The sequence below is a fragment of the Erithacus rubecula genome, assembly GCF_903797595.1.
Source record: "Erithacus rubecula genome assembly, chromosome: 3".
NCBI classification, from domain to species: Eukaryota; Metazoa; Chordata; class Aves; order Passeriformes; family Muscicapidae; genus Erithacus; species Erithacus rubecula.
In genome coordinates, this window is record NC_136689.1 from 46,106,437 (window position 1) to 46,132,952 (window position 26,516).

At 39.5% G+C, this 26,516-nt stretch overlaps 1 protein-coding gene across 10 annotated transcripts in view; it reads right to left on the bottom strand.

The window, feature by feature from the left end:
* Window positions 1–26,516, bottom strand: part of ELMO1 (engulfment and cell motility 1) — a 335,189-nt gene that overhangs the window by 24,679 nt on the left and 283,994 nt on the right. For all 10 annotated transcript variants that reach the window (XM_079302630.1, XM_079302632.1, XM_079302629.1 and 7 more), the window contains 2 exons: window positions 8,814–8,977; window positions 1,349–1,461 (listed from right to left, as the gene is read on the bottom strand). In XM_079302630.1, the coding sequence (XP_079158756.1) occupies window positions 1,349–1,461; window positions 8,814–8,977 (277 nt within the window). The remainder of the gene's footprint in view (window positions 1–1,348; window positions 1,462–8,813; window positions 8,978–26,516) is intronic.

Consider the following 26,516-nt stretch of genomic DNA (forward strand, 5'->3'; position numbering starts at 1 on the left):
TGAGGTCTCCCCTCAGTCTCCTCCAGGCTGAACAGATCAAGTGACCTCAGTTTTTAGCTTCAACTGTACTCTTTTGAGTAAATTTATACTCTCTAAGGTTCTTCATCCTATAAATCATGAACTAACAATTTAGATCAACAGTCTATTTTCTTCTTGGAGATCAGCAAAAAGAAGAATATTTGGTACAAATACTGCTTTTTCCTTTGAATTTGAGTCATTTGGATTAAGGTTTAGAGAGGAATAAAATAAACAAACCTCACTACTGGAAGCCAGACAAACTACACATTATTTTATCTACTTTCAATCCATAAGTAAGATGATGAAGGAAAAACATGTATCATGCCTCTCTATCTAGTTTGTACAGAAATACATCATGAAATATTGACTACCTTTTTGTGCAGTGGGCTTCGTGTTTGTATGCATGACAGAGAGGTTATAAATAACCTCTGTACATTAAAGAAAATTGCCTCCTTGTTTCTAAGGAATGAGGAGGTATTGCAGAGATACTTCCTTCTGTGAAAAATGCGCTCTCCTCCAATTAATCTGAAGGTCTCAAATATTGATCTTTGTCAGTTCTTACTCTTAGCTTTTGTAACTTTCTAATTTGTTCTGTATTTACAAAGGAAAATAAACAGGAATCTGAATCCTCACAAAATGAGGGGTTTAAAGGGAAATTTTTGGATATGATTTCTAATAAATCTGCTGAATTTACACTATGTCCCTATTACATTATGAGGAGAAAGAAGTGTGCCTCTCTGAGGGGAAAAGAACCATAGGGAGTTTTACTGTATAGAATGAGCAATGACATAGAATTGGGAGAATAATCTTCTCATATCAATCAAGTATTCATATGAAGGTGCACAAATTACTGATATAAGTGCTTTCAAAAAGCATGTTTAAACACCATAATATAATTATACATCAATGTAAGACTAAACCAAAGGACATGCAGTACTAGAGGGTGGAGTGCAGAATGAACTTGTTGCATACATAAAGGTGATCAAATTCAAGTTCCATGTGCTATTCCTGCAAAGACATTGTTTTGAGATGAACAAGAAGTCTGAATGTTCAGGCAGAAATCAAAATACTCATTTCAGAATGTGAGACTGCTGCATTTGTTAAAAGTTGAACTTGTTCCAGATCATTTGTGTGATAAGGCTGAAACCAGTTTCAGGGAAACAGGAAATCCTGAAAATCTTTAACTTGGCGATGCTTTCAGATGCCTCCTGGTAAAAGCAGTAAAGACAGCACTAAAACCAAGGATCTTGCCAGTGAAAACAGTATTCTTCAGCTCAACATTCAGACCAAAGTGACAATATAAAGCCAGACTAGGGGGACTGAGCTGTACCTTGCCGACGCCGACTGTTGAGTTTCCTAAAGCAGGTGCCCTCCACAAGTCGATTGAGACGTTGCTGCTTGATCAGTTCTAAGATCTCCGGCTGAATCTTTTCCTTTAGTTCCCTTGGGAGAGAAAGTAGGCACTTGTCAAATTCAATCAAAGACCATCCTCCTTCCTCTGAAACAGTCTCACAAGATGTTTCTGCAAGGCGTTTGAAGAGGACATCAGTCACAGACAAGTCCAGGTCAGAATCTAGTCTGTCCCAGAAAAAAAACCCTTTTTCATTTACAAAGAATGGGAGTCAGGATATCTTTGTTGTAGACATCTCCCTGGTACAACATCAGTGTGTGACACAGGCAAGTTGCTTGTTTTTATATCACTTTACATTCTAAAAATAACACTTGCTATAATGTATCAACAAGATTTTTCCACAGCAAATAATGCTCTTTCATCATAGGAGCCCTGTGAAGCTTATTTGAGGATCTGTCACCTTTTGTGGCACGATCTAATGCTGGTATACTTCTCTAGCACTATTATTTAGGTCAACAGAAGAACATTTTGAAACAATAAAAAGCAGGAAACAATGCAAATGAGCGAAATTAATGATCAGCATTATATTCTATTTCTAAATTTGATTTTATTTGATTACTTTATTATTATCAGAATTTGTAGAAGAGTAGCTCATGACTGGGTATTATCCAAGGATGCAACTTCATCTTTGCTCGGTATTGCAGAGACCCACAATACATCTAGAAATAATCTTATATATCAGAATAATTCAGAAAATATATTCAGAAAATCTATTTTCTCCATCTTTGATAAGAGTTCAGCATGTCCAGAACTAGGCAGAAAACATATGCACATAATATTTAAAGATTCATTGCATACACCATCACATAAATTCACAGATGTCTGAATTCATCAACTATGTCCTCACTTAGATTAATTAGGAATACATAAAAGACAGGTTTAAACATCAACTCGACAGCAAGTCTAGTAAGATTAAAAGGAAATAACTGAATGTGTAGAGGATTTATAAAATGTGAAGTTTGTCAGAAACATAATTCTGCCTTGCTGTGCAAATTGGGTAACACCAAAGATCATTCTGTATGGCAGTATGTTCCAACAATCATCATCAAAAGGAAGCTAAGCTGTAGTATCCCAGAGAGACAACAAACATTTTTCTCTTCTTGAAAACTTAGGAAGCCCATTCTCTGCTGATTTCCACACTCATTTGCATCCTATGCCTTTGATCTGCCAGACCTCCACTGAAATCACTGCAAATCCTTTGCTACAAAGATCAGGCCTTTAAAATAAAATGCTCTCTTTTCCCTAGGTGTCAATGAAATGGTTTGATGCATAACCCACTGCATGTTTACAAACTGTGAAAATCTAACTGGTCAAGGAAGCATTGTAACTATAGAAACAGGCCATCTTTTGGAAATGTGTTATTATATTGAATTTTCAAGCACTGTTGGTTTCTCACTGGGATCTAAGATATAAATATGTTGACTGGTTAAATACAGTGATTAAAATAATTTTGTGCTTGAATAAATGTTTTGCCTTTACTGAGCTGATGAGCTTCCCTATTCTTCAGGTAAAACATGAGAGCAGGGGCTGAGGATAACAGTGTTAAAACACAAGTGTGGATTACTCTGCAGTCCAGGCTGCTAAATCTCCAGCTGGACTAATTTCAAACATTCAAGAGTGGTATAAACATCAGTTTGATATTTAGGTAGTTGTGCTGGTTTTGTATGGAAGTCACCTAAGAGGAGGGCACAGACACCCAGACACAGGGGTTTTTCTCTATGAGGACTTCCTCTGTGGGTTGCAGGGACCAATCAGAAAGCTGATTTAATAATTGACAGCCTGGGAAACCAATTAAAAGTTACTTCATCTCCATGAATCGCATTGGTAAAACCGAAATCTCTTAATCTCTTTCTTTTCACTTCCGTCTGTGGAGCAGGTAACAACCAGCTTGGCCTGGCCCGGCCCAGCCCCTCCCCATGTGGCCCAGCTGGGCAGGGAGGCTCAGGAGCCAGTGGGCCCCTCCCCTGTTTTCAGCCAGGGGCCTTGATGGCTGGGACGGGAAAGAGACAGAAAAGCCATTGCCGACGGCAGCTCAAAGCAGCTGTAGGAGGCGAGGCTTCCAAGCGTGGCCTGAAAATCCTTGGCACGTCTCCAACAGGGCCTTGTCCAGCTCCTTCACTTTCTGCGTGCAATTTTAACCCTTCCAATGCTTGGATAAGACTGCAAATCTCCTGACCTCCCTTGAATGAGAGGAGTACAGCAGAAAGTATACTACAGTCAGTGAAGTAAAAGCCAAGTTTCCAGATGGGAAGAAATTGAAGAAACGCCATGAATTTGTGTAAGCTATAGGGTGGACAGGACTACACTGAAATTTCTTCAAATTGTGGAGAAAGCTTGTTGGGGGGGGAGTTGAAGTGTTTGAAAAAGATCCTTTGCCCCAAGGGAATGGGAGTCTCTGTTCTGGAAACTGGAAAGATGAACAGAGACATTTGATGGAAAAAGAAATGAAGAGAACTTCTGTCTTTGAACAGCTTGCCCTTAAAAGTAATACCCCATGAGGTTTTTTTTGACATGACCCATAACACAGGTCTTGGAAAGACTGTGGAGATGGGAGGAGTTCCACGATTTGCAGATTTTCCTGGGCCGAGGCAAATTGTGAAAGTGAAGACAAACCCTCTAGACACAAGAAGGAACATTTCTCCTAAAGTAGACTGCAATGATTATTTAAGTAGAAAACTGACTGAAGTGTCTGTATATTGTTAAAAAATGTGGAAGGTGGTGGGGGAAGGAGGGAGTGATCTGGAAATCTTATTCTGAATTTCTTATATTCTCTGTGTTATTAATAAATTTCTTCTTTATATCCTTTTAAGTTTTAGGCCTGCCTTGTTTTTGCTCCTAAATCCTATCTCAAAGAGAAATTGAGTATATAAAAAATTGGCAACCTAAATCAAACCAAGACAGTAGTTTACCTCACAAATTGGATGGTTATCATTAAGTAGGTGTTAAAGATACCGTAACATTGTATTTGTATGATGCTACCCAAAAACCCAAAAATTAATAGGTCTCCCAGCATATTAACATCTGAATGTTTGCTTATAACATTCTGTCTTCTGGCCTCTAATGCTCCACCTGCCCTTTATAAACCAGAAGAAAAGAAGGATTTTTTAATCAACCCAAAATGAAATCCTCTCAAATACTTTAGTGCCTAAGGCAAGACTTTGCATGGGAGAAGGGGAGGTAAGAAAGAAGGGACTTCTTGCCTCTTTGGTTATGTGCTGGAGGCCCTCTGCACAGATGCATCTTTGCTCTCAAAGTCATGAAGCTCAATGTGCTATTCTCTTCTGTTTGATGGTCCTTGAACTTAACCACACAGAGGTGTTGGAGACAACTCATTAATCCGTGGAGAACATCTCTGGTAACTCTGGACTTAGTGAAAACCTGTAAGTCCATTGAGCCGTTGCCATGGTGACTTACTGTACTTAACTGTCATCAGCAGCTCATGCCAACACATAGTTACTCTGACTTGTACGGTTCTCAACCATTTTTCTGAAATCATGACTCTAGATATATTTTTGCAAGGTGATCCTGCCACTTAGTGCTCCTTATTGTCAAGGTTTCTCTTGCACCATTTTGAGGTGACAGAAATGGGTTAGAACAATCATACCACAGCATACAAACAAAAGATGTGTTTCTTTGAAACTCTATATTCCCTTCAGAAAGCTGTCTGAAGGCAATAGAGTTCTGTTCCTCACAATCAGTGTCCAAAGACAGAAGGATTAGGAAGAAAATCTTTCTGCAAGAAATATTATAAAATCCTGCCTTATTTTAAAATCTATCAGGAACAATGTTTTAAAGCAATATCATAAATGCAAATACATTTTGTGAATATTTATTTATTTATTGTCCCTCAGATGACATTTGCTTAACAGTTTGTGCTTTGTGATGAGAGAGAACTAAGTGTAAGGAGACAGTGACTTTAAAAACTGCCATTAGTTTCCTACTGTGTTTCTGTCCCATAAGAACATAAAATATTAGTGTGCTGGTGAGACAGGGAGGTTGAGGGAAACACACATTAATATATATGATGGCTAAGCTTGTGATCTCACTGCTCTTGACATCGGAGGCAATACTAACAGCAGTTACTTGTTTTTAAAAAAACTGAAAATCATTAGAAAATATTTTCAAGTTTTTTACATCACACAAATTCTTCTTCAGCACCAGTTAAAATTCCAGCTTCTACCTTTTCAGCTTATAGTTAAGACTCACTCAATAGTGGTTTTCTTTCCAGGATGGGGCATATCACAGACATTTAAATTACTGCAACACAATGGGAAAGTAATTCCAGGACTGGTTTAGTATGTTTTGTCCTTTTACCTTTCTGGCATCTAGCTATTCTCCCTCTCCTGATCATGCATTCAGAGCAGGCAGTAGTGACTCTTTCTAACATTGCAGAGAAATATATAAGATAAAAAGCTGAAAAGCACCCAGATATCTTCCTCTCTTTCCCTGTATATTGCTGATTTTCACACAGATGTTACTTAGTAATGTTGCCATTAACTCTCCTTTAACCAGCAAGTCCCTAATGGGGTGCCAAATTTTTATCCAGCATTAACACATCTCTGTTGTCATTTAATGTCAAGGAGATCTCTGGTCCTTTATAGGCCCACAGGATTCCTAGACAATTTCTTCTACAGCCATTCAAAATGAAACTGGGATACTTTATAATTTCGTTATGGAAGGACAGTCTGGGTGATCAAAAACAATTCCAAATCCCAGATTCTATTCTGAAAGACTTTTCATTTTTCCTAATCAAAAGTAGGTATTGATAAAGCTTTTCTTCATATGATACAATGATGCTCATACAAAAGAAACATCTAATCCTTGCAAAACAAGGTTGTTGTAGTTATGAGGATCTAAGGCAACACTTTCCAGTTAACATCCAAACACAACTTCACTGAGGCTTCTCTTATCCAGCAACTTGAACACTTAAAACTACAGTGCTTCATACAATGAATAGAAAAAGAAAGACTCCAATCATGTTCAAGGCAGGAAAAACCATTCCCTGATTGCCATATTCTAAAGCAGGATTAAACAAGGTCTGCTGATGTTACGGTCACCATTGTGCACAACCTCTTTCAGCATATCTGCAGGGCTTAAAAATAAACAGCACAGCCACGATCGCTCTTTTAATTCATGGTCTTATTACAATTGGGCCATGATTCTGTACTTCTATCAACTGTGCCGTCTACGCAATTTGAGAGAATTCAGTCAAAGAGCAAAATGAAAGGACTGTTTCTTTTCACAGACAAGAACAAGTGATCATGGATGTAATCAAAATGCAAATGCATGGAGATAAATCTCTGGAAATGCAGTTGTGATTGCTTAAACACCTCATCGATTCATTTAGCCTTTACAGCCTTTAGGTTTAGCCTTTATTCTGAATTTGAAATGATTCTCTGATAACACTTCAGTTGCTTTTGAGAGGAATGTTATATTTGTCTTTACAAACAAATTGTAGATCTGTTGGTAGGTAAAGTTAGCACCTAAAGATAAAAGAAACAATGGGAGGGATTACACTGATTGATGAATGGAAAAAGAGATTTGCCTTTACAAACAAACTGTAGGTTTGCTGGTAAATAAAATTGGGTAACAGAAGATGAAAGAAGCAACGGGGAGGGGGAAAACTGAATTCTACAAGAATTGAAAATTAAAAGGGAGGGTTATACATTAGAGGGGAATGTCAGGTGTCAGGCGTTCCGGGAAGTCTGTGCCTCTCGAGTACCTCAGCCAATGGGGAAAGAGAGAGGGAAAAGCGGTCGGGAAATTAGGATAAAAAGGGAGGTTGCGTCCTCCAAAAATTCTAGAGATCCCAGGGGAATGCCCCATGGCCTCTCCCTTTATTCGAATAAAGCAAAAAAGGACTCCTCTGTCTCCTTTTTGGACATAAACCTCTGGTGTTTGTGGATTAATTTCCCTTACACTTTAAACTATTTGTGTTGGCTGTTTCACTTGTTCCATGATGGGGAAGGAGACTGCACTGTGGCAGCAACTAGCCAGAGGGAAAGTTTCCACACTGGAAATGAAGAGCTTGCACAGGGCAATGACAAGTCTTTCAATGCTAGGTGATGATGCAAGAGAATATAAATAATTGACCTGTATAAGACTGTTGAGTCATTGGGAAAGAAGGGAAGATGAGAAGCTTTGGTGACAAACTTCGCAGTTCTGAGCAGCTTTGAACTGCTAAATGTTGCAGGGGATTTGCAGGGACTTTCTGAGCAGTGTAACAATACAAAACTAACTGGAACTATTTGTGAATTTTTAATTACTGCAAGTGACATCAGTTCTAATTGGGCTTTAGGTGTATTTTCCAACACACTGGAAACATAAAAGAAGCAGTCCCCCTTTGATCCACACTGGTATGACTAAAATTTAGTTTATAATTCTATTTTGCTTACGCTTCCACTGTTGCCCTGCTGCCCCTGGAGGAATGTGTCCCCAGAGCTTGTACTTAGATATCTTTAGAATCTTTTAGAATCCTTTAGAAACAAATAAAAATTATTATCCTGCTTCTGAATTATGCTCTGGTCGAAATTCAGTTCTATATTTTTGCCTTGGAAAAGGAGATTTAGATTATCAATGAGCCATTCCACTTGCAACAGTCAGGATTTCATGGCATTTCAGCTGATGCTTTTGGAATCCTCGCTGTCTCTTGGCTGATCTCAAAAGGTTCCTGCTATTCTCAGTACAACATTTGCAAAGCACAGAGTCTGCATCTGTCCTGTGCCATCAGTTCAGCCACAAGCCCAGACTTGGTCCACAGCCAAGTGCAGCATCCATTCTTCATGTAACAGACCAAAGAGCATTCTGAAAAATGAGAAGGAGCTATGGAGACAATATTAGCCTTCCATACTTTGCAGTAAACAACAAGCAAAGGATTGGCTAACTGCCAGAATGTTGCTATTTTCAAATAAGTAAATGAATGCTTGTCATCAACACCAATTTATAATGTTATATACAAGGACAACTCTTTTGGAAAGTCAGTATGTATTGGCTCCTCTTCTTCAGAGCTTCTCCCTGACTTGCTTAGAGAGGCCTTGAACAGAAGACAAAGTTTGATTAGTTGGATATTTTTTTTGAAAGCCATGACCAGCACCAAAATCAGGCTCACAATCATGCAGTGCCAGGAAATACCAAAGCACTGTTTCATATAAATAAACCATGTGAAATCCTGCTGGGATTTGCCAAATCTGGTTTTACTGAACTTAAGGAAAAATTATGGTTCCCAGCAGAAGAAAACATTATGTATGAAAACTTCAAGCAGATTCCTCACTACTGCTTTTGAGCACAGCTCCCTGGACAGATTTTCTCCTTGGGATTTCCTAGAAGAGCTCATAAATATCATTCTCCCATGAAAAAACGAGTGGGGAGAGAAGATAATACTTACAGAATTGGACGAGACTGGAAATCTTCCTGGTTCATCCTCTCAGACTGGCGTATTTTCAGTATTTCTGTGTAACTGAGATTCTGAAGTTTGCTCTTGAATTGATCCAAAGAGCTAGGCTTGGTAGTGAGTGCTCTCATTATCTGTTCTTTCACTACCTGCATTACCTGCAGTTAAAGGAAAGAAAATGAAGCTGTATTAACACTTTCTGTGTTTTTGTTTCAAATCTTACTCTGGGTCACACTAAGGTTTCCAGGTATAGAAGACGACTAGTACAATGTGGTGTATCTTAGACAACTTTTCAGCAACATAACCAGAAAATAAGCCAACTTCTAACAGGGCATCACTGCCTACATCAAAAGCTCATCTGCTCTGTGACAAAACAGTTTTTTTTGAGGGTGGGGGAGAATTGCCCATTGCTTCCTTTTATCCCTTACACCCAACCCATAGGCAATAGGCACACTGGAGCATCGAAAACACTTTAAACACCCTTTAAACCCCTTTAAACACCAGGAAACACTTTTTCACTGTGAGGGTGACCAAGCACTTGCACAGGTTGCCCAGAGAGGTGATGGATTCTCTATCCTTGGAGATACTAAAAAACTTTCTGGACATGGTCCTAGGGAACTGGCTCTGTGTGGCCCTGATCAGGGAAGGCTGACCAGATGACTTCCAGAGGTTTCTTCCAACCTCAACCACTCTGACATTCTGTGAGATCCTTACACTTGCAGGCACATTGTGCCACACCCAGTGAAGGAAACAGAACTCACTAAAAGAGAACATTAGTCAGGGAAAGAGGGAGACCACTTTGACAAGGATATTACAGGATTGCTTTTGACTAAATGTCATAAACAATGCAAACCAAAAACTAAGAATGAAAGATGGCTAGGCAACAGCCATCTATTCTGCATAATGATTATTTTTTCAGGACAAAACTGCTAGACACAGTTAACTAAGGACAACTGCTTGGATCTAGTTCAGATAAATACATATGAGAGATTATTCTCTCTCTCTCCTAATCCTAGACTCATTTCCTTGGTGATGGTACAAGTCACATACTTCAAAATATTTATCTGATTATGTGCTTAAATTGGCTGAAAGAGCAATTTATCATACTCAGAAAGGTCCATCTCACCCAAATGCCAAAGCTAAAAACCAGCAGGAAATGCTAACAGCCCCAGGTATGAAAATGGTAATGACAGAAATCAACAGTTACACAAAGAGAAGGCAAAGCTTTTTCTGTGCTGTTAATCTTCCTTTATTCTTTCATCATCACCATGCACCTTTAAACAGAAACTCAGCCCCTCAAGAGGTTCCCTAATCGTTCCAAAACCTTCTCTTTTCATATAAATATTTAATTGTCCCACATGTGTTGCCTCAATCTTCTGACTCATTGTCTGCACTGTTTTCTACTTTTGCTTCCTGAGACATACCTTCTTTCTCAGATGCAATTTAAGCACTCATTTTAGCTGTGTCCAGCAGGTGAAACTAAGCAACTAAAGAACTGAAGAACTACTTAGCTGGTCTACCAGTGGGAATTAGCTACTTCCCTATTGAAAGATGAACTCCTGACTGGCACCTGAGGCTCAGAGGAATTAACACCTCCTCGCCTTCATTCACAGTGCCCTCACTAGTCCACAGCAGTCCAAGTAAGAAAGGTGCTGTCACACCTCAGAAATGACAAACCACTATAAAACCCAAATGATCTGAACATTGATGGTTCATGCCAAAAAGGTGGGTGGCATAATCCTACTGATTTCACTGGGTCTTGGTTTAACAACTAAAAGGCCTTAAGTAATGAAGAACGTGAACACAAAGGAAACATCCTCAAAGGAACAGCAGGAAAGAGTAGAAGAGATAATTCTAGTGCCAAGTTGGATGTTTAAAAATATATCCTGTCTTCCTCTTTCTGCCTTCTTGACAATGACAACCTATCGTTGCTAATTAATTTTAAATATAATCTGCAATCACTTATGCATGCATGGAATTTCAGTTTAATGAGTTTGTTCAAATATCAATATAGATCTGATTTTTTGATGTTTATATATAGATTTATTTTCCTAAATGCAGGAACTCACAATGGGGAAGCTGTCTCTTACAAGCACTTTTTCTCACAAAACAAATGGCCAAACAAATTAATAAATACTATATTTTAGGGAATTGGACGCATGAGGATCTTTCCAGTCTGATCTCTAAACCATTCCTATGAAGCAGTGCTCATTCTTGGCTAAACTCTGCAAAGGAGGTTTAAATTCATTAGATTTGGAGGTCACTTATTTGCTATACCCTTCTTTGTAATTAATTTTTAGGGTGAACATGAAAACAATGAAAATTCTTCTTCTTGCTCTTGTGTCATTCACAGAGCTTTACAAAAGAGCTCCTTGGTCTAGAGGCTGCCCTTGCTCCTGAGAGAGAAGCCAGGAAGTATATACCCAAGGGCCAGTAGGTAAGGAGACGATCACTTGCCTTGTAATGTTTATAGCCAACACTATTTAACTAGCTAGCCGAAGCGTTAAAGCTGCTGATTATAGAGAGTCGTCTGAGCATCTGGGAATCACTGCCAAGGACTTCTAATCTGTTCAGTGCTCAGTTGCCAGCCTTTCATTACTGCTCTCTGAGAGACAGCACCAACCTATCCACCTCATGTATCTGACCTTACAATGAAATTAAAGGTATTCTCCACTCAATGTGATTGTACATAGACACTGTAGACAGTTGTTTTCATTACATTATGCTTTGCTACTCTTACTGAGAAATGAGTGTTTCAGAGGATACATTTGCTTTAAATCATGTGCTTTTTATCTGATGACCACTTGTATGGGTAAGAGAATCCAAGTTCTGTGTTACAACTAAGGTTAATTCACTGAAGACATTAAGAGAAAGACAGTAGGAAGAAACCAACAATTTTTTTGAAAATTAAACACATGGGACCTTATTCCCCAGATTTTTTATCCATTTAACATGTTTCAATAGCTAGTATCCTGCCATTACATGTTTTTCATTAAGGTGTTTAGTCTAGTTTGTTGTGTGTTTTGCTTATTTGACCTCATCTTTGTCATATCATAGTCTGACTACTTTGGCTTTCCAACATTTACCCCCTCTCCTCTTTCTCTCTTGCTATGACAACTTTTGCCTGTGAAAATAAAGTCTTTCTTTCTGGGTGGAGCAGAGGTCTGAACTTGGGGTCTACAACAAGGGGTCAAAATAAAAAAAAAAAAGAGAAATTGTTAATACCAAAAGGAGCAGTTTATCAGGGCCAAAACTCTACAGCAAGCTTCTCACTGACCTTATTTCAGCAGCTTGCTTTCAGCTACAGAAAGCACAAACCTCTCTATTCAGCCCATACTGATGCAAAGTTTTCTCTTGGTATTGACTAGAGAAGACAGGTAGCTCTCTCAGACACCTACCACTAGCCTGCAGGATTCTGGAAATTTAAATCTCAGTCTTCCATTCACCAGATACATTCCTTCTACAAACTCACAGCATCAATCTTTTCAGAAACCTCTGCTAGAACATCCTGAAGGCCCAGATGTTCACAACAACTCATCTATCCAGGGGGTAGTGGCTTTGTACTGAAAATGGGCAGTTTTAGATTAGGTATGAGGAAGAAATTCTTACCATGAAAGTGACAGATTGCCCAGAGAAGTTGTGCTTGCCCCACCCCTGGAAGTGTTCAAGGCCAGGCTGGGTTGGGCTTTGAGTAACCTGGCTTAGTGGAAAGTGTTCCTGTCCATGGTGTATTGGCTTAAAACAGATGATCTAAAGAGGTCCCAAACATGCTGATTTCTCTGATCTGTGGAGCACCAAACAGGAGATGAACCCTTCTCAAAGTTTCCCACAATATCAATGTTTCACTTGGATAAGCAGGTTCCCTGATGTGTGCAATGACAGCAGCAAGAACACATCTAGATGCCATCAGAGAAGCCTCTAAATTGTATCTCTTGTATCTTGGGGCACTTGTTACACTGATTGCGGCTTGGATGGGTGACTCATGAAATGCTGACTGACTGCTATTAATCTTGACAGTTCACCTTCCTTCTGCACAGACAAGACTTAGAAATAAATAACACACATTACAATGATGTGCTTAGTTCAGTGCTTTCCTGATTTGGCTCAACATTATCAAGTATTGCAAGGTGTGATTTCCCTACCTCACTGCAGCACGTGATAAAAGAGCAGCCACTGAATTTCCCTTCATTGGGAGACTCCTCTCTACAACCAGACTTGAAGAACCTGAGAAGTTTTAGGCCCTCACTCACTAGCTTTTTCATGTGACCAATCAAAATCATCCAGCCAACAAATGGAGAACTGGAATAAAGACATCTATTTGCATATTGGTTGTAAAAAATTCACACCTAACTTCCTTCCTCTCTAAACGTTCCTGAAAAAAAAGTAGCTTGGTTAATACAAATTAAAGAATGCAGATAGAAATATCATTTGGTGATTGAGATCCAGCTTGATCATTTCAGTGTCACAAAGAGATTTCCTTCAGCTAAATCCATAAGGCAGGCAAAAACAAGGTTGTAGAATTAAATAGCTGAATCACTCTTAATGAACAGAGCTTACTGACAAAGGAGGCTGTAAAGAAAATTTAATTCTGAAGGGAAAGGAAATTACTTCAGTTTACCATCAGCCAGTCAACTCCTTTAATGAAAACTTTACATGTTTAATGTAAATGTAATGCACCAGGTAATTTGAGACATTTTTTAGACCCAAAGGATAAATTTTTATAACTAGATCAATGGTTATAACAAGAGTCATCCTGAGAGGCTTCAAGGTCCTAGGAAGATAATGTAATGGTGATGCCCCCACACCCCACCCCAATCTCCACATATTGTTGTCTGTGAATTCACTATACTAGTCACAGCCTGTACCAAACATCCACTCCACATTACTTTAGAATATTAATCTAAACATGCCCTCCTACATAAGCAAATTTAAAGTCAGTACTGGCACAATCTAACCATTGATAAGAGACTCCAAAATTCCAGACCACTACTTCTATTATAGTCTGCATACTCTGAAATTACAACCCCCTCCCCCCTCAGTTTTCAATCTTCTCAGCTATTCCAGAACACAAGGACAGTTACTGTAGCCAGCAATAAAGAGGTAACTCTACGTCATCTGGATATAAGTAGCCACAGGAATAATTAAGTTGATTAATTTTCAGAAACAGGATGAGAAAGCAACTGTCAGAGGATTTAGCAGATATAAGCTTTGACACATTTTTCCTCTTCATTTTTCTGCAGAATTTAAAACTCATTGCAAAGAAAGTGCTGTGGTTCTGGGTTTCCTCCCTCCCTCCCTCCCTCCTCCCTCCCTCCCTCCCTCCCTCCTCCCTCCCTCCCTCCCTCCCTCCCTCCTCCCTCCCTCCCTCCCTCCCTCCCTCCCTCCCTCCCTCCCTCCCTCCCTCCCTTCCTTCCTTCCTTCCTTCCTTCCTTCCTTCCTTCCTTCCTTCCTTCCTTCCTTCCTTCCTTCCTTCCTTCTTCCTTCCTTCCTTCCTTCCTTCCTTCCTTCCTCCTCCTTCTTCCTTCCTCCTTCCTTCCTCCTTCCTCCTTCCTTCCTTCCTTCTTCCTTCCTTCCTTCCTTCCTTCCTTCCTTCCTTCCTCCTTCCTTCCTTCCTGCCTTCCTTCCTTCCCTTCCTTGCCTTCCTTCCTTCCTTCCTTCCTTCCTTCCTTCCTTCCTTCCTTCCTTCCTTCCTTCCTTCCTTCCTTCCTTCCTTCCTTCCTTCCTTCCTTCCTTCTTGTGATTTTAATTTTCTAGTATGAACCAAGATATTTTCCATTCTGCAGAAAAGAGACTTGAAACAATGCAATGGTTTTGATCAAGCTGAATAGTCTATTTCTATGCAGGATCAGTGTCAGTATCCAGTTCAACAGTGACTCATTTTGCAGAACAAATGAGCACACCTAGCAGATGTGACAATGGTGCTGAGAGATAGGAGATGTGAAAGCAGTTCCACACAAGGTGTTTAACAGTTCTGTAGCAGGAATCAGAAAACCTGATGCTGCAGCAATACATCAAAATGAAATCTTTTACAGAGGCTCAGGACCCAAATAATTGCCTGCCCTCTGGTGAGGAAAAAAGGTAAGAGAACTTGAAGAGCCTGACCTTGCACTGGATTCCAAGATAAAGAAGGTCAAGTAGTAAAGAAAGAAAAGGCTGAGTGATCACAACTGTTTTGCATTTCATAGAACTTGATTTTTCTGATTTTTATTTTCCCTTGACTAATGAATCCCAGGTGTGGGAAAAAAGATTGAAACCACACAGTTCCTGGGAACTGATGGGCTGAGACTACTCTTAATCCAAGACTATGGAAGAGGAGATAGAGTATTTTTCACATTATTGCAAAAAAGATAGAGTATTAGATCAGGGTCATGAGCACAAGACTAGTGAGCACTAAGAAACAGGGTGTGAAAGGGAGGCTGAGAAAAAACAAGGAAGGGGTCTGAGGAGTGTCTCCATCTGAAGAAGCTGATGTAAAAAAGTTCAGTTCCCTGTAAGAGATCACCAGCTTACTATGCTATTGCATGTGAGCACCTTGTAAATCATGTTCAGAAGAAATGGACCACTTACTGCTGTACTCTGTCATATTATATCCCTGGGCTACTCCACCTCTACAGGAAGGGTCTGTGGCCACAGCTTGACTTGGCACTTTCCAAAAGCTCCCAGAGTTCTGTTAGCTGCACTGATAAATTTTTCCCTTAGATAGACAGGTCCTGATGGAGAACCACTGCATACCCATGGAGGCCTCCAGCTCTCTTTTAACATTACTATTAATTTTCTCAATTAAACTCAGTAACAGTGGCAGAGGCTTTGGCTGGGAGTAAAAAACATCTTCAATTTGAGAAAAAGACAAAGAGCTGTCACAAAATTCTACTGAAGGGTAATATGGCTAAAGGAATGGGCAAGAAGACGATTTTTACAAGGAATGGGAACAGACAGGAGTACACAAAGGAAAATTAAGGCAGGCTAGTAGGAACAGTGCTATAAATATGGAAAAGTGACCAGAGCAGGAACAAAGGTTCCAGTGGAGAGTATCAGCATGAGGAGGAAGGCATCCAGATAGCTTGCAACAAAATAAATAAAGATGAGGAGTATGAAGAAAAAAAAAGAGGCTTTGATAGATGTTGCATTTCAACAGAAAATGAAGGCTAAAGGAAAAGAAGAAATGAGATTTTCTTCTTTTAAGAATATGAAAAGTAAAAGTTCAATTAAATGGGAATAGGAAAACAGAGGGTAAAATATGGGAGAAATTATATGTTTCTAAAATTAGAGCTCAGAAAGCAGCTGACTGACAGGAAATCTTCCTTAAGGACTGGCCTGAGGAAGTTGAGGATAAAATTAATGGTAACAGAAAGGGAAGTGAACAGCAGTCCTTTACAAACTTGAAATGCGAATGGGTTTTGAATCATCAAAATGCATGCAAACATTCTCAATAATTTCTTCATTTTGACAAAAGACAATGTGGAAGACATTCACTGTCTTCTTTCAGGACTAAAATCAGATGTCACACAAAAATGCAAGGGTTCCATTCAATGCTTATTTAAACACACAGGTCAAATACCATTTGTTTGGGTAATACTGGGCTAAAAAAGGAATGACTGATAGATAGGAAACCTCTTCCTCACTTTAAATATTTGTAAAAAACTATTTGCATCAGAAATAAGGAATAAAATTCTTTTCCTGTTTGTGCTCTGTGCCTTGAGGTAGACAGGGCAAGAAATAAGTGCTGTGTGACAATGTCTCTACCCCAGTAAAATGATGTGCAAAGTTAATATTACAGTTTTTGTAAACTTTCTTGTTAATTAATTGAAATCTTAGGTCATACAATATTAGCTTATTTCCCCCAATGTCTGACAACCTCCTTTGGCGAAATAAAACATGCACAAAATCATTTGTGGGTGGCATTTAATCTAGAGCTTTTCACAGACAAAATGTACTGATCTTCTCAAACAAAATGTTAAGAGAGGGGACGGGGAAAATGAGGAGATATTTGTATGCTTAGTCATAAACTACACAATAATTAACATGTTAAATAATATGCTTGTAAATTCTAATGAAAAACAATGTGAGAGTTAACCATGGTTAAGAACATACATTTGGGTGCTGCTTCCCTTGATTACATTAAATGGCATACACTAAATGAAAATTTACTTAATATATTGGCAAATTGCTGGTTCTACAGAAGGAAAACAAGGACGGACTCTAACAGATAGCTTTCTTCCCCTAGGAAAATGTAAAAATCAAAGAACTCAAGTCCTAGATAATAATATAATATAATATAATATAATATAATATAATATAATATAATATAATATAATATAATATAATATAATATAATATAATATAATATAATATAATATAATATAATATAATATAATATAATATAATATAATATAATATAATATAATATAATATAAATAAAAAGAAGACTCTTTAAATGGGTAGAAAAACAGGAAAAGTGGCAGAGCAATTTTTAAAAAAAAGTCGAACAGAAGGGTCTGGAATCATTGCTCATCTGATAAATGGGTAAAGCTGTAAATACAACAATACAGCTTCACATCTTCCTATCTCCTTTAGCTGAGACAAAAACAAATGAAGATGTGGCCAACTGCATTGCTGGAAAGATGTCCAGGCTCTTTCACCAGCTGAAACCACTGTGTTGAGGTCCCTCCAGTCCAAGGTATGTATGGCCACATGGGATTGCACATGGTGCAAGCCTGCCACTGTCCCTGTTTGTGTTCTCCCTCTCTTTGTCTCTAGTCAACTTCAGAGACCCTCCAGCCTAATTGCTAAACAGAAGGGGAGACAATGCATCAGGTTCATGTCTTGCTAATACCAAGAGAAATGGGAGTTCCTTAGTGACCAACAAATACACCAGCTAGCACAAAGCACCAAGCAATATGGATATGGCTTCTCTACTTTTCAACTTCATACCTTTCCTCCTTGCTAACCTTCTGCCAACCTGATAGACCTGGAAATCCATGAATTTCACTTCTTTTCAGCAGCAAATTCAGCCAAATTTCCCCATGAACATTTTTCACAGAGAAGATTTTAACAATTAAACACTCTATATGCAAATCTCTACAATTTTGCCAAGCTTTGCTAATACTTATGTAGTACTTATGTAATACTTACTGTTTCTTCAGCAAGTCTAAAAGTTGGCTCACTACTCACACAGTAAAATTTCTTATTTAGTTAAAAGTGTCCCCTCACATTTATTCTCTTACTTATATGAACAAAGAAAAAAGAATATATAAATAGAAGCTGGAAGTTTCAGCTTTTGTTTTCTAGACCTGACATAACTGACTTTCACAATTTAATTACTACCTTTTTATTTTCTTGTTTGTTTGTTTGTTTGCTTGTTTGTTTGTTTTGAGCACTGTATTTTATTAGAAAAGTGAAACTTCAAGAATTTGTACCTAACAAAACCATGAAAGACTGAAAATGTGGTTTTGGATTCAGTTCTTCAGACTAGAAAGCTAAATTGCATATTTAGGCTTTTCTGATGAATACATAAGCCCTATGTTTGGTATGTTCATGTTGGACTATTCTATTCAGTCCCATTTTTGCACACCCTTACGATTAAGATAAATAATTAGGCTAAGCATCTAGGAATTATGAAAAAGTCAGTTGTTCAGATGTGTCATGCCTTATGAATGAGTTTACATGTCATTTTACATCATAATTTATAACAAAATTAAGCTGTAATAGTTTTTAGGTAAAGCCTTGTTTTCATATTCATGTCCCTGAAGAAAAGTGAGCCAACAAATATGCCTACATATATGCCTACATATATACATAAATATGCCTACAACAAATATGCCTACGCCAATTTTTAGCACATCTCATATTAATAACTATTTCAAGTGATAATTGCATTGTTATCAGAGATTCCAGTCTGCAATACAATAATAAAAATAGCTGCATGAAATAGCTGTATGATTCACAGAAATACACAAAGCAATGAAGAGCTTATACCCATTGCAACTTGTGAGATATTATTCAGATATTATACAGATATTATTCTGTAGATATTATTCTGTAAATTTGCTGCTTACAAATTACTGACTTGACAGATGATAATAAGTGCTGTCAGGACTATTACAAACCAAGATCTGCTCAGAGCTGCCAAGCATACACAAAATGTGCATGTGCAAGACAAAGGAAAAAAAATATTTTCATTGCCATTATAAAATGTTCTGAAATAACTGAATACCTCTGTTACCTTTGTTAAATTCTGAATTTTTGCAGTCTAGTCCAATGAGATTCCTGCCTCAGGTAGTTGTATCATTACTGTGCTGGTCATATAAATATGAACAACACATATTGTTTTTCCACCTGAGCTATGGCACGTAACCAGGAATATAAGGAATTTAATCAGACTATTATTAGAAGAATTCACAGATTACTTGTTTTGCCATACCTAATTTTAAGAAGTGGAATGGTTTATGGCTACAGAAACCTGTATTTTTCATGGCTGCAAAGGAACAATCTTTTCTCCCCACAGATCAAAGGGAAGCCTTTTTGGGATCCACATGCAGTACTGGAAGATAAACTGCTCCCCAGGCAGAGAGCATTGATTTATATGACACCTAATACTAACAGAAACAATTCAAAACCATTCAGTCACCTCACAGTGATTACAAAACCGATCTGTTAGCTAGGGAAGTTGGGAATGGAACAAACTACTTAGGTTACCCAATGCTTTGGGAATATGACAGACTTCCACAAGCACAGGGGAAGGCATCCAACAGTTATTTGAAATCTAAACTAAAGATATATTAGTAACCATCAGGACTGGTCCCATTGCTCCATGCTCTTCACTATATGCATAGGAAGCATCTGAAAAAAATCCCACTTTTTTTCCCTCCAGTGAATACTATGTCAATATCACACTCTCAGTTTTTTCCCTCTCTTTCTTTCACTCATATTAAATCAGAGCCAAAGAATTTTTTTTCTCACAAAGGATTAAAACAAGATTTGCTTCAAGTTTACTTCCCACTATTGATCTGAAACTACCAATGACAGACATAGAAACACATCTCCAGAAACACATCAAACCTGCCTAGGAGGCTAAATTATGTCTTAAAATACTGCTATATCTAGTAACCAACTACTGAGTTATGGTTGAATAAAGGCTTACAATCTTCCAGTAATGAAAGATCCTTTCTCATCACTGCACTTCTTTCCATATTGTCATTAATCCTCATTTCTAATCAGACAGCAGACTCATTCTTTCCTTCAACTCTATAATTACATACTTTATGTTTTTTGGTGGGAGGTAAATTTAGAATTAAATGCAAAATATTTCTTTTCCCTTGAAAGGTTAGATTCAGATTCTGTGCACTCCAGCAGTCGCCAGAAAAAAAAAAAAAGGCATCACTCTAATTCTGCAATTTCCCTACTACCTCATACGTGACTAGACAAAAGATTTGGGATTTGCTGTAGTAAGTTTGCTCAGGTCCAGAAAGAAGCCAAATGGGAGATGCCATGCTAGAGTGAACATGGTCCAGGGGCACAGACATGGTGTGTCCAGACATTTGTTTCAAATGTTGGTGACAAGGAGTCTAGAACTGAGGTTACAGATATAAGGAGGTTAATCCCCCATTGATTCTTTGACTCTATGGAGCAATTGGAGTGCAGAACACCATGTGAGGCAATGACTACAAAGGTTTTTGTAAAACTTTGCTAGTATTTTGTCCTAGTGGCAGTTAGGCAGGAAGGGGGAGGAAACTCCTGTAAAGGAAAGATTGGTAGGAATGATGGAACCTGTGTTTCTGTGTATGAAGGGTTCACACAGACAATATGGTAGAGGCAAGGGGAAACCATTGTGTAGAGGCAAACCACACCAGGTGGGAGAAGGCTGGTATTACTGGAGCTGTAAAGTCAGAAGAAGGAAATATTCAGGGAGGGAAAGGTGATGACGATATAACTTGGAAATGACTGTGTGAAACACATCTGGAATAAAATTCTGCCTGATTTTTAGGATAAAAGATGTAAGCATGGATGAAGCTGGCATCAACATAAAGTGGGTATTTTCTGTAAAACAAGATACATCCAATATTTAAACACCTGATTATTTTGTAGACTCCCACACCCTCTGTCACATCAAAAATACATGAAGTCCAAAGGCTGTTGAGAAGAGTCAGCCATCACTGGCATTTTATCTAAACAGACTACCCTTATTGTTGGCTTTTCACAGAAAAATTTGGATTGGCCACTGTTTACTGAGCAATCCCAAATCTGCCTAGTAGAAGGCAAATTACTGCAGTGTCATTGCCCCACAAGGGCACAAAGACAGTTCAGCAAGAGCAATATTCCTATACAAAACCACTTCATGTTTTTATTTTCTGCCACTGTGGCTGTTACAGGCTAGGATTTCCCTCACCTTCCTGGCTTTTTTCTTCCTTTTTTTTTTTCTCTTTTTTGAGTTCAGATGCACTCCCAGGAGCATAATAAATGAACCCACATATCACTGCACAAGCCACATGCAGAAATATGCAACCTTCCATTAGGTTGAGAGATGGGCAGGGAGAAGCCTCATAAGGATGCTATTATAGTGGGAGAGAGGAAAATAGCAGCTCCCCACAGCAGCTGTGAAGTGGGCGATGTGCCCAGGGGCCTGTAGCAAGGGGCAGTGTGTGCAGGACGGCTGGTTTCCATGGAGGACTGAGCCAGGGAGGCAGGAGAGATGCTAGTGGGAGGTGCTGCTGCTGCCTGCTGGCATGAAGACAAGCAATACCTCCTGTTATTGCACCTACCATCAACGCCCACGGCTTCAGGGGGCTCGGTTCAAATCTACTTCCAGCTTCTGCTTCCTTGGTGTCGTCTTCTCTGGGGGAGGACCATGACTCAGAATACATCGTACTGTGCTTGGTTTGGTGGGTTGCAGTGATTTAAAGGAACACAAACTACTAGGCCTGAGCTTTAAAAAAAAAAAAAAAAACTTAAAAAAAATTTAAAATCTAGCAAAGCAACACTAGCCCAAGGCTGACTAACTGGTGGCTTCTGGGACCCTCTGTTCTGCACAAAGGCCCTGCAAATGTCTTTTGCACATGATTAATCTTTGCCAAACTAAACATCATCTTAGCAGAGCTAGTGTTGCAACTCACAGGCCATTACCTACCAAGCAACAAACATGATGGCTGCTGGAGAGACAGCCTAATCACAGGTTCTTCTAATTACCAATACTTTTCATAAAGATAAAAATAAGAATCTTCAATGCTGAACCCAGTATTGATCAGCATCACTACATCCATGCCCTGCATCAACATTTAGCTAGGGCACATATTTTCTACACATTGGAATATTGCTGAATTAAAGTGATAGTAAATCTGACTCCCCACAATGTTTCCTTGCACCATATAAACAATTTGTTCTTGTGAAAACAGCATGCACCTGCCTCAATTAATGTTTTCTCTGCTCTAGAATGCATAGAAGGGTATTTATTGCATTTAGTTCACAGTAAGACCACAAGATCCTTCCAACATCTATAATGAGCATCTGAGCTCCTTAGATAGAAGAATTTATGTATGTGCAAAGCCCTATTACAGCTTTGTTCCCATTTTTGCCAGAAAGAAATAGGGGGGAAATACTTCCTCTTAGAGCTTCTTGGAAAGGCAGTAAAACATTCCAGTAGAAATCTCAGCTAAGTAGCATTGTCTTTAAAGACAAAAGAGCTCTGAAGTGAAAGTACCAAAGTTTTAAGAACAGCAAATGTCTTGTTGCCATGTATATAAACCTGAGTCTTCAAAATTGCTATGTGACACAGTTACCTCCACAACCAGCAGGACAGGATCCAAGATAGATAAATATTTCCTAAGCAAAACAAAATTCTAGTTTTCTTATAGAGTGTTCCCAGCAAACACTGCTCTTGACATAAGTACTACACTGCAACAAGGATGATTGGTGGGGGATCCTTGAGTTGCTGAGTACAATGCCAAGGTCCTTCCTATCGCAGTGACAGCCTCCTGCCCTCCCTGAAGGCATGCTCTGCACACATCTGCAGAACAATACTCATAAAACTTACCAATTCTGAGTCTCTGATACCCACATAAAGAACACAAGTAGCAACTAAATGTCTCCCCCAACTATCTTCTGACATTAGTGACAGAGATAACACAGCATGTGTGGATACGAGAACTTCCTAATAGTCAAAAATGTTTAAAATGCAACCAGTGAAGCCAAGCTACAACCTCTATTAACCAAGATACAGCACTTTCTGTTGAGGAAGGTACTGAGGAGAAAACGAGTCAGCAAATCCCCTGATTGCACACTGTCTCCAAAGCTCCTGGGCACTTGGATGTTAGAGGGATTGTGGTCCTGGGTGCCCTGCACCTGAAGCAGAGCTGGTAGCCATGGGAGGCCGTGGCAATAGAGAAAACAGTTTGCCCAAGTCAGTGTAGTCTTTTTGAACATGCATGATTGGCCCCAATGACTGCAAAGGAGAAAGATTTAAAAGGACTTGAATGAAGATCAGGGAAGTGCTACTGCTCTAACAGATTTTGCTCAGGCCCCAATGAAAGCCTAACTTGACCAAGTGAGAGCAGAGCAGTGCAGTTCCCTGTGGATGTGGAGAGTCTTCACCTGGGCATAAGTTCACAACAAAAAAAATCTCTAGTTTGCATGGGTTTCCAGTGCTTTCCACTGCCATGGGTTGCCTATCAAATTGAGATAACATGAAGAGAAATCAGCAGATCAGACTGACCCTTGGAGCTACTTTAATCAATGCAATGACTGGGAAACCATTCAGGTTCCTTTAGCTTTATATTCTTCCAGCTTCCTCAACAAAGTAATATAAAACTTGAGGAGAGAGAAACAAACCAAAGGATGGAAAATAAATATTTATGTCTGACAGAAACATCTGAGAAGTCCCACTAACACTGGATTAAAAAACCTGGTGAATTCTCTATTCAAAATCAACACATTTGATGAAAAGCCATCAATCAGCAGTCTATTCTATACAACCCTTTCTTTAAAAATAAACTTCCCGAGCCCAGCAACCAGAGCAGGCTGCACATGAAAGCAGCACCAGCAGCTGAAACTCTGGCGAGGAGGCTCATGTGAGACTTAGGCTTGTGCTCACTGAAGGGCTGTGGGCAGGTGGGAGGAACCTTGCTTTGCTCAGGGGAAAGGAAGGCGATGAGATGGAACAGGAGCCTTATTGTGATCTGCATATGCTGGGAAACATAAGAGGATATAAATTAACATACTTTTCCCTCTAAATCCTTTGTGACTGATTTAAGGAGCCTGACAATGGGTAGTAAGTATTACTGCAGCAGGCTAATCTCAGGCTCTGAGGACAAGTTGCTGGGGAACAGTAATATCAGGATATGGTGTCTCTTCATGAAGCCAATCTGCAAGTGTTAGAGTGTCATTGCTGTAGTATCCCCAAACATGCCTCAACAACCCCTGGATCTTTTACATCCAAACATGGCAGGCAGCAGCAGAGGCACCAGGAACCCTCCACACATTTCTTCTCAGCACTGTGACTGCTAGCATACCTAATGGGGGACCTGACAACCATTCACACTTAGAGATAAAACTTAGGATCACCCCCTCTTGCCTCCACTCTCAGCCTGACAATCGAACTGCCATTACTCACTGCTTCTCTTGCAGTCCCAATTCTGTCCTCCCACCCCAAAGATTTGAGGTATCAAAGTAAACATCTCCAGCACCTCTAACAGCCCTGCTCTTCCAAGACTGCTGTTGTTACTGCAACTGCCTAATAAATTCTCCCAACACATTCCCCTACCTAGGAAAAGGGGGAGAAGGATTCTCCACTGTTCACAAGGATGCTGAAGGCTTGTGGGTTGGAAGGGATGGATGTCAGCTGGAGCAAAAAGACCATGCATGTTCCCTATTGCAATGGAGGCTCTGGCTCAAAGGAATGGAAAAGCACCTATGCACTCGCAGACAGCAAGTGCTTCTTGCAGAGCAGAATTTTGAGGCACAGAGGGTCAAGCTCTGCTACTGGGCCAAGGCAGAGCCACTTAATTATGATTTCCCACAGGCAGTTTCCCTTATTAAGGCCAAACTAACAGGAGCTGTTATCTAAAGATAGGTGTGTTTACTAAGCCCTTTGACTTTCCTTGTCCACCTCTGGCACTATGCTTTCCAGAGACAGTTTGCTTATTTTTAAGCAAGAGCCACACATGAAACACGGCGCATATACATAATGGCACTCCTTTAACTCTCCTTCCCAGTGCTCTTTTCTCCTTTAATATCAGAAGATATATCAGCTGTGATTCTGAATGATTGTAGCAAAAACTGGTGTGAGAAAGACGTGCAATTTTTTTCCTTTTAAACTATCAGGAATTACATTTTCAAATGCAACCCCAATGTTTGGTGCTGACATCAGCTGTACAGATCAAATGTGGCTTCAGCACTAAGACCTCTGATGCACATGCTTCTCTGCTGGGGAAGTCCTGTCTGAAAAGGAGGTTTTCCTTAGTATAGAATGAAAATTTAATTCCCAAGAACTGTACAATGTCTTATCTTACCAAATGAGCTCAGCAGACTGTGCTGCAGAATTTTTGTCTTAATTTTACATTATCTTTGTGGAGTAAAGCAAGTTTTAGGCTTCACTGGACAGAAAAGAGCATGCTAGACAGGACAGACAGCTCTCCATTTCCAAGGGTTGATAAACCTGCATATCTAAAGGTATCTCCTTCATACTTACTAAGCTCACTCATTGAAAGGAGCAGATGTTAACTTTCCAGTTTCCATCTAATCAAAAGTGAGAAAGGAAGAATGTGGGAGCCCAGGGTGTACCCTTGGCCTCCTTGGGGGTCTCAAAACCCCCCTGGCAAGGGTCTCAAAGACCTCTGAGTGAGACCCTGGTGTCACAGGTGCTGAATTCTAACCCCTGGGGGAAGTTGTCAGCACAAGGAGAATGGAAACAAGCTGCCAAAATTAGTGAAGTGTAAATTAGATTGTTAGAACGTAGATAAATAGGTTTTCTTGAATGTTTATGATAAGGGACACATGGCCAAGATGGAGAATTTGGGGAGTGGACACCTTTTCCTCCTTCTTCTCCCTGTCATCCGTGTTGGGTGACACGTTGGCACTCTTGGATTGGATGGGGTCAGGGCTGGACCATTTAATAAAATTGTATTGTATTGGTAAAATTTTGTAAACATGTAATACGTAGTACTAACTATATAAGATAAGCCCTGCCTTCACCAGGCAGATTCCACCATGGATGCCAGGCTGAGCAGACCACTGCTGGCCAGGCAAAAGGTCCCAGAGATAAGAAATAATAAACAGTTCTTGGAAAAAGAGAAAACCGTCTCCGGCAGTCTCTCTTCAGAGGCTTCGGGAGAAAACCAGGGTTTGAACCACCCTTCGTGTCCCTCTGGGGTGATCTTGGGGCAGAGGAAGAACCCCAGACTGGGACAGAAGAATGCTGAAATGCTTAAAAATTTGCTCAGCTGAGACAAGATCTTTAAACTTTAGAGTACAATGCAAATGTGTCTGAGTGCAGTTGAGAGGGAAATCTGTCCTGAAGAAGCATATTTCTCTCTATATTTGCAGCTGTGTCACACAGAAACCAAGATGGCACCTATGTGAGAGGCACAAGAACTAGTTTTGATGGTGTCACTTGTCCCTACTCAGCAATCTCTGTGACTTTATCCATCCATTGCAATTCCACAGGCACTGCAGCAAGCAACTCCTGTTTTATCCTACAAGGACAACTGA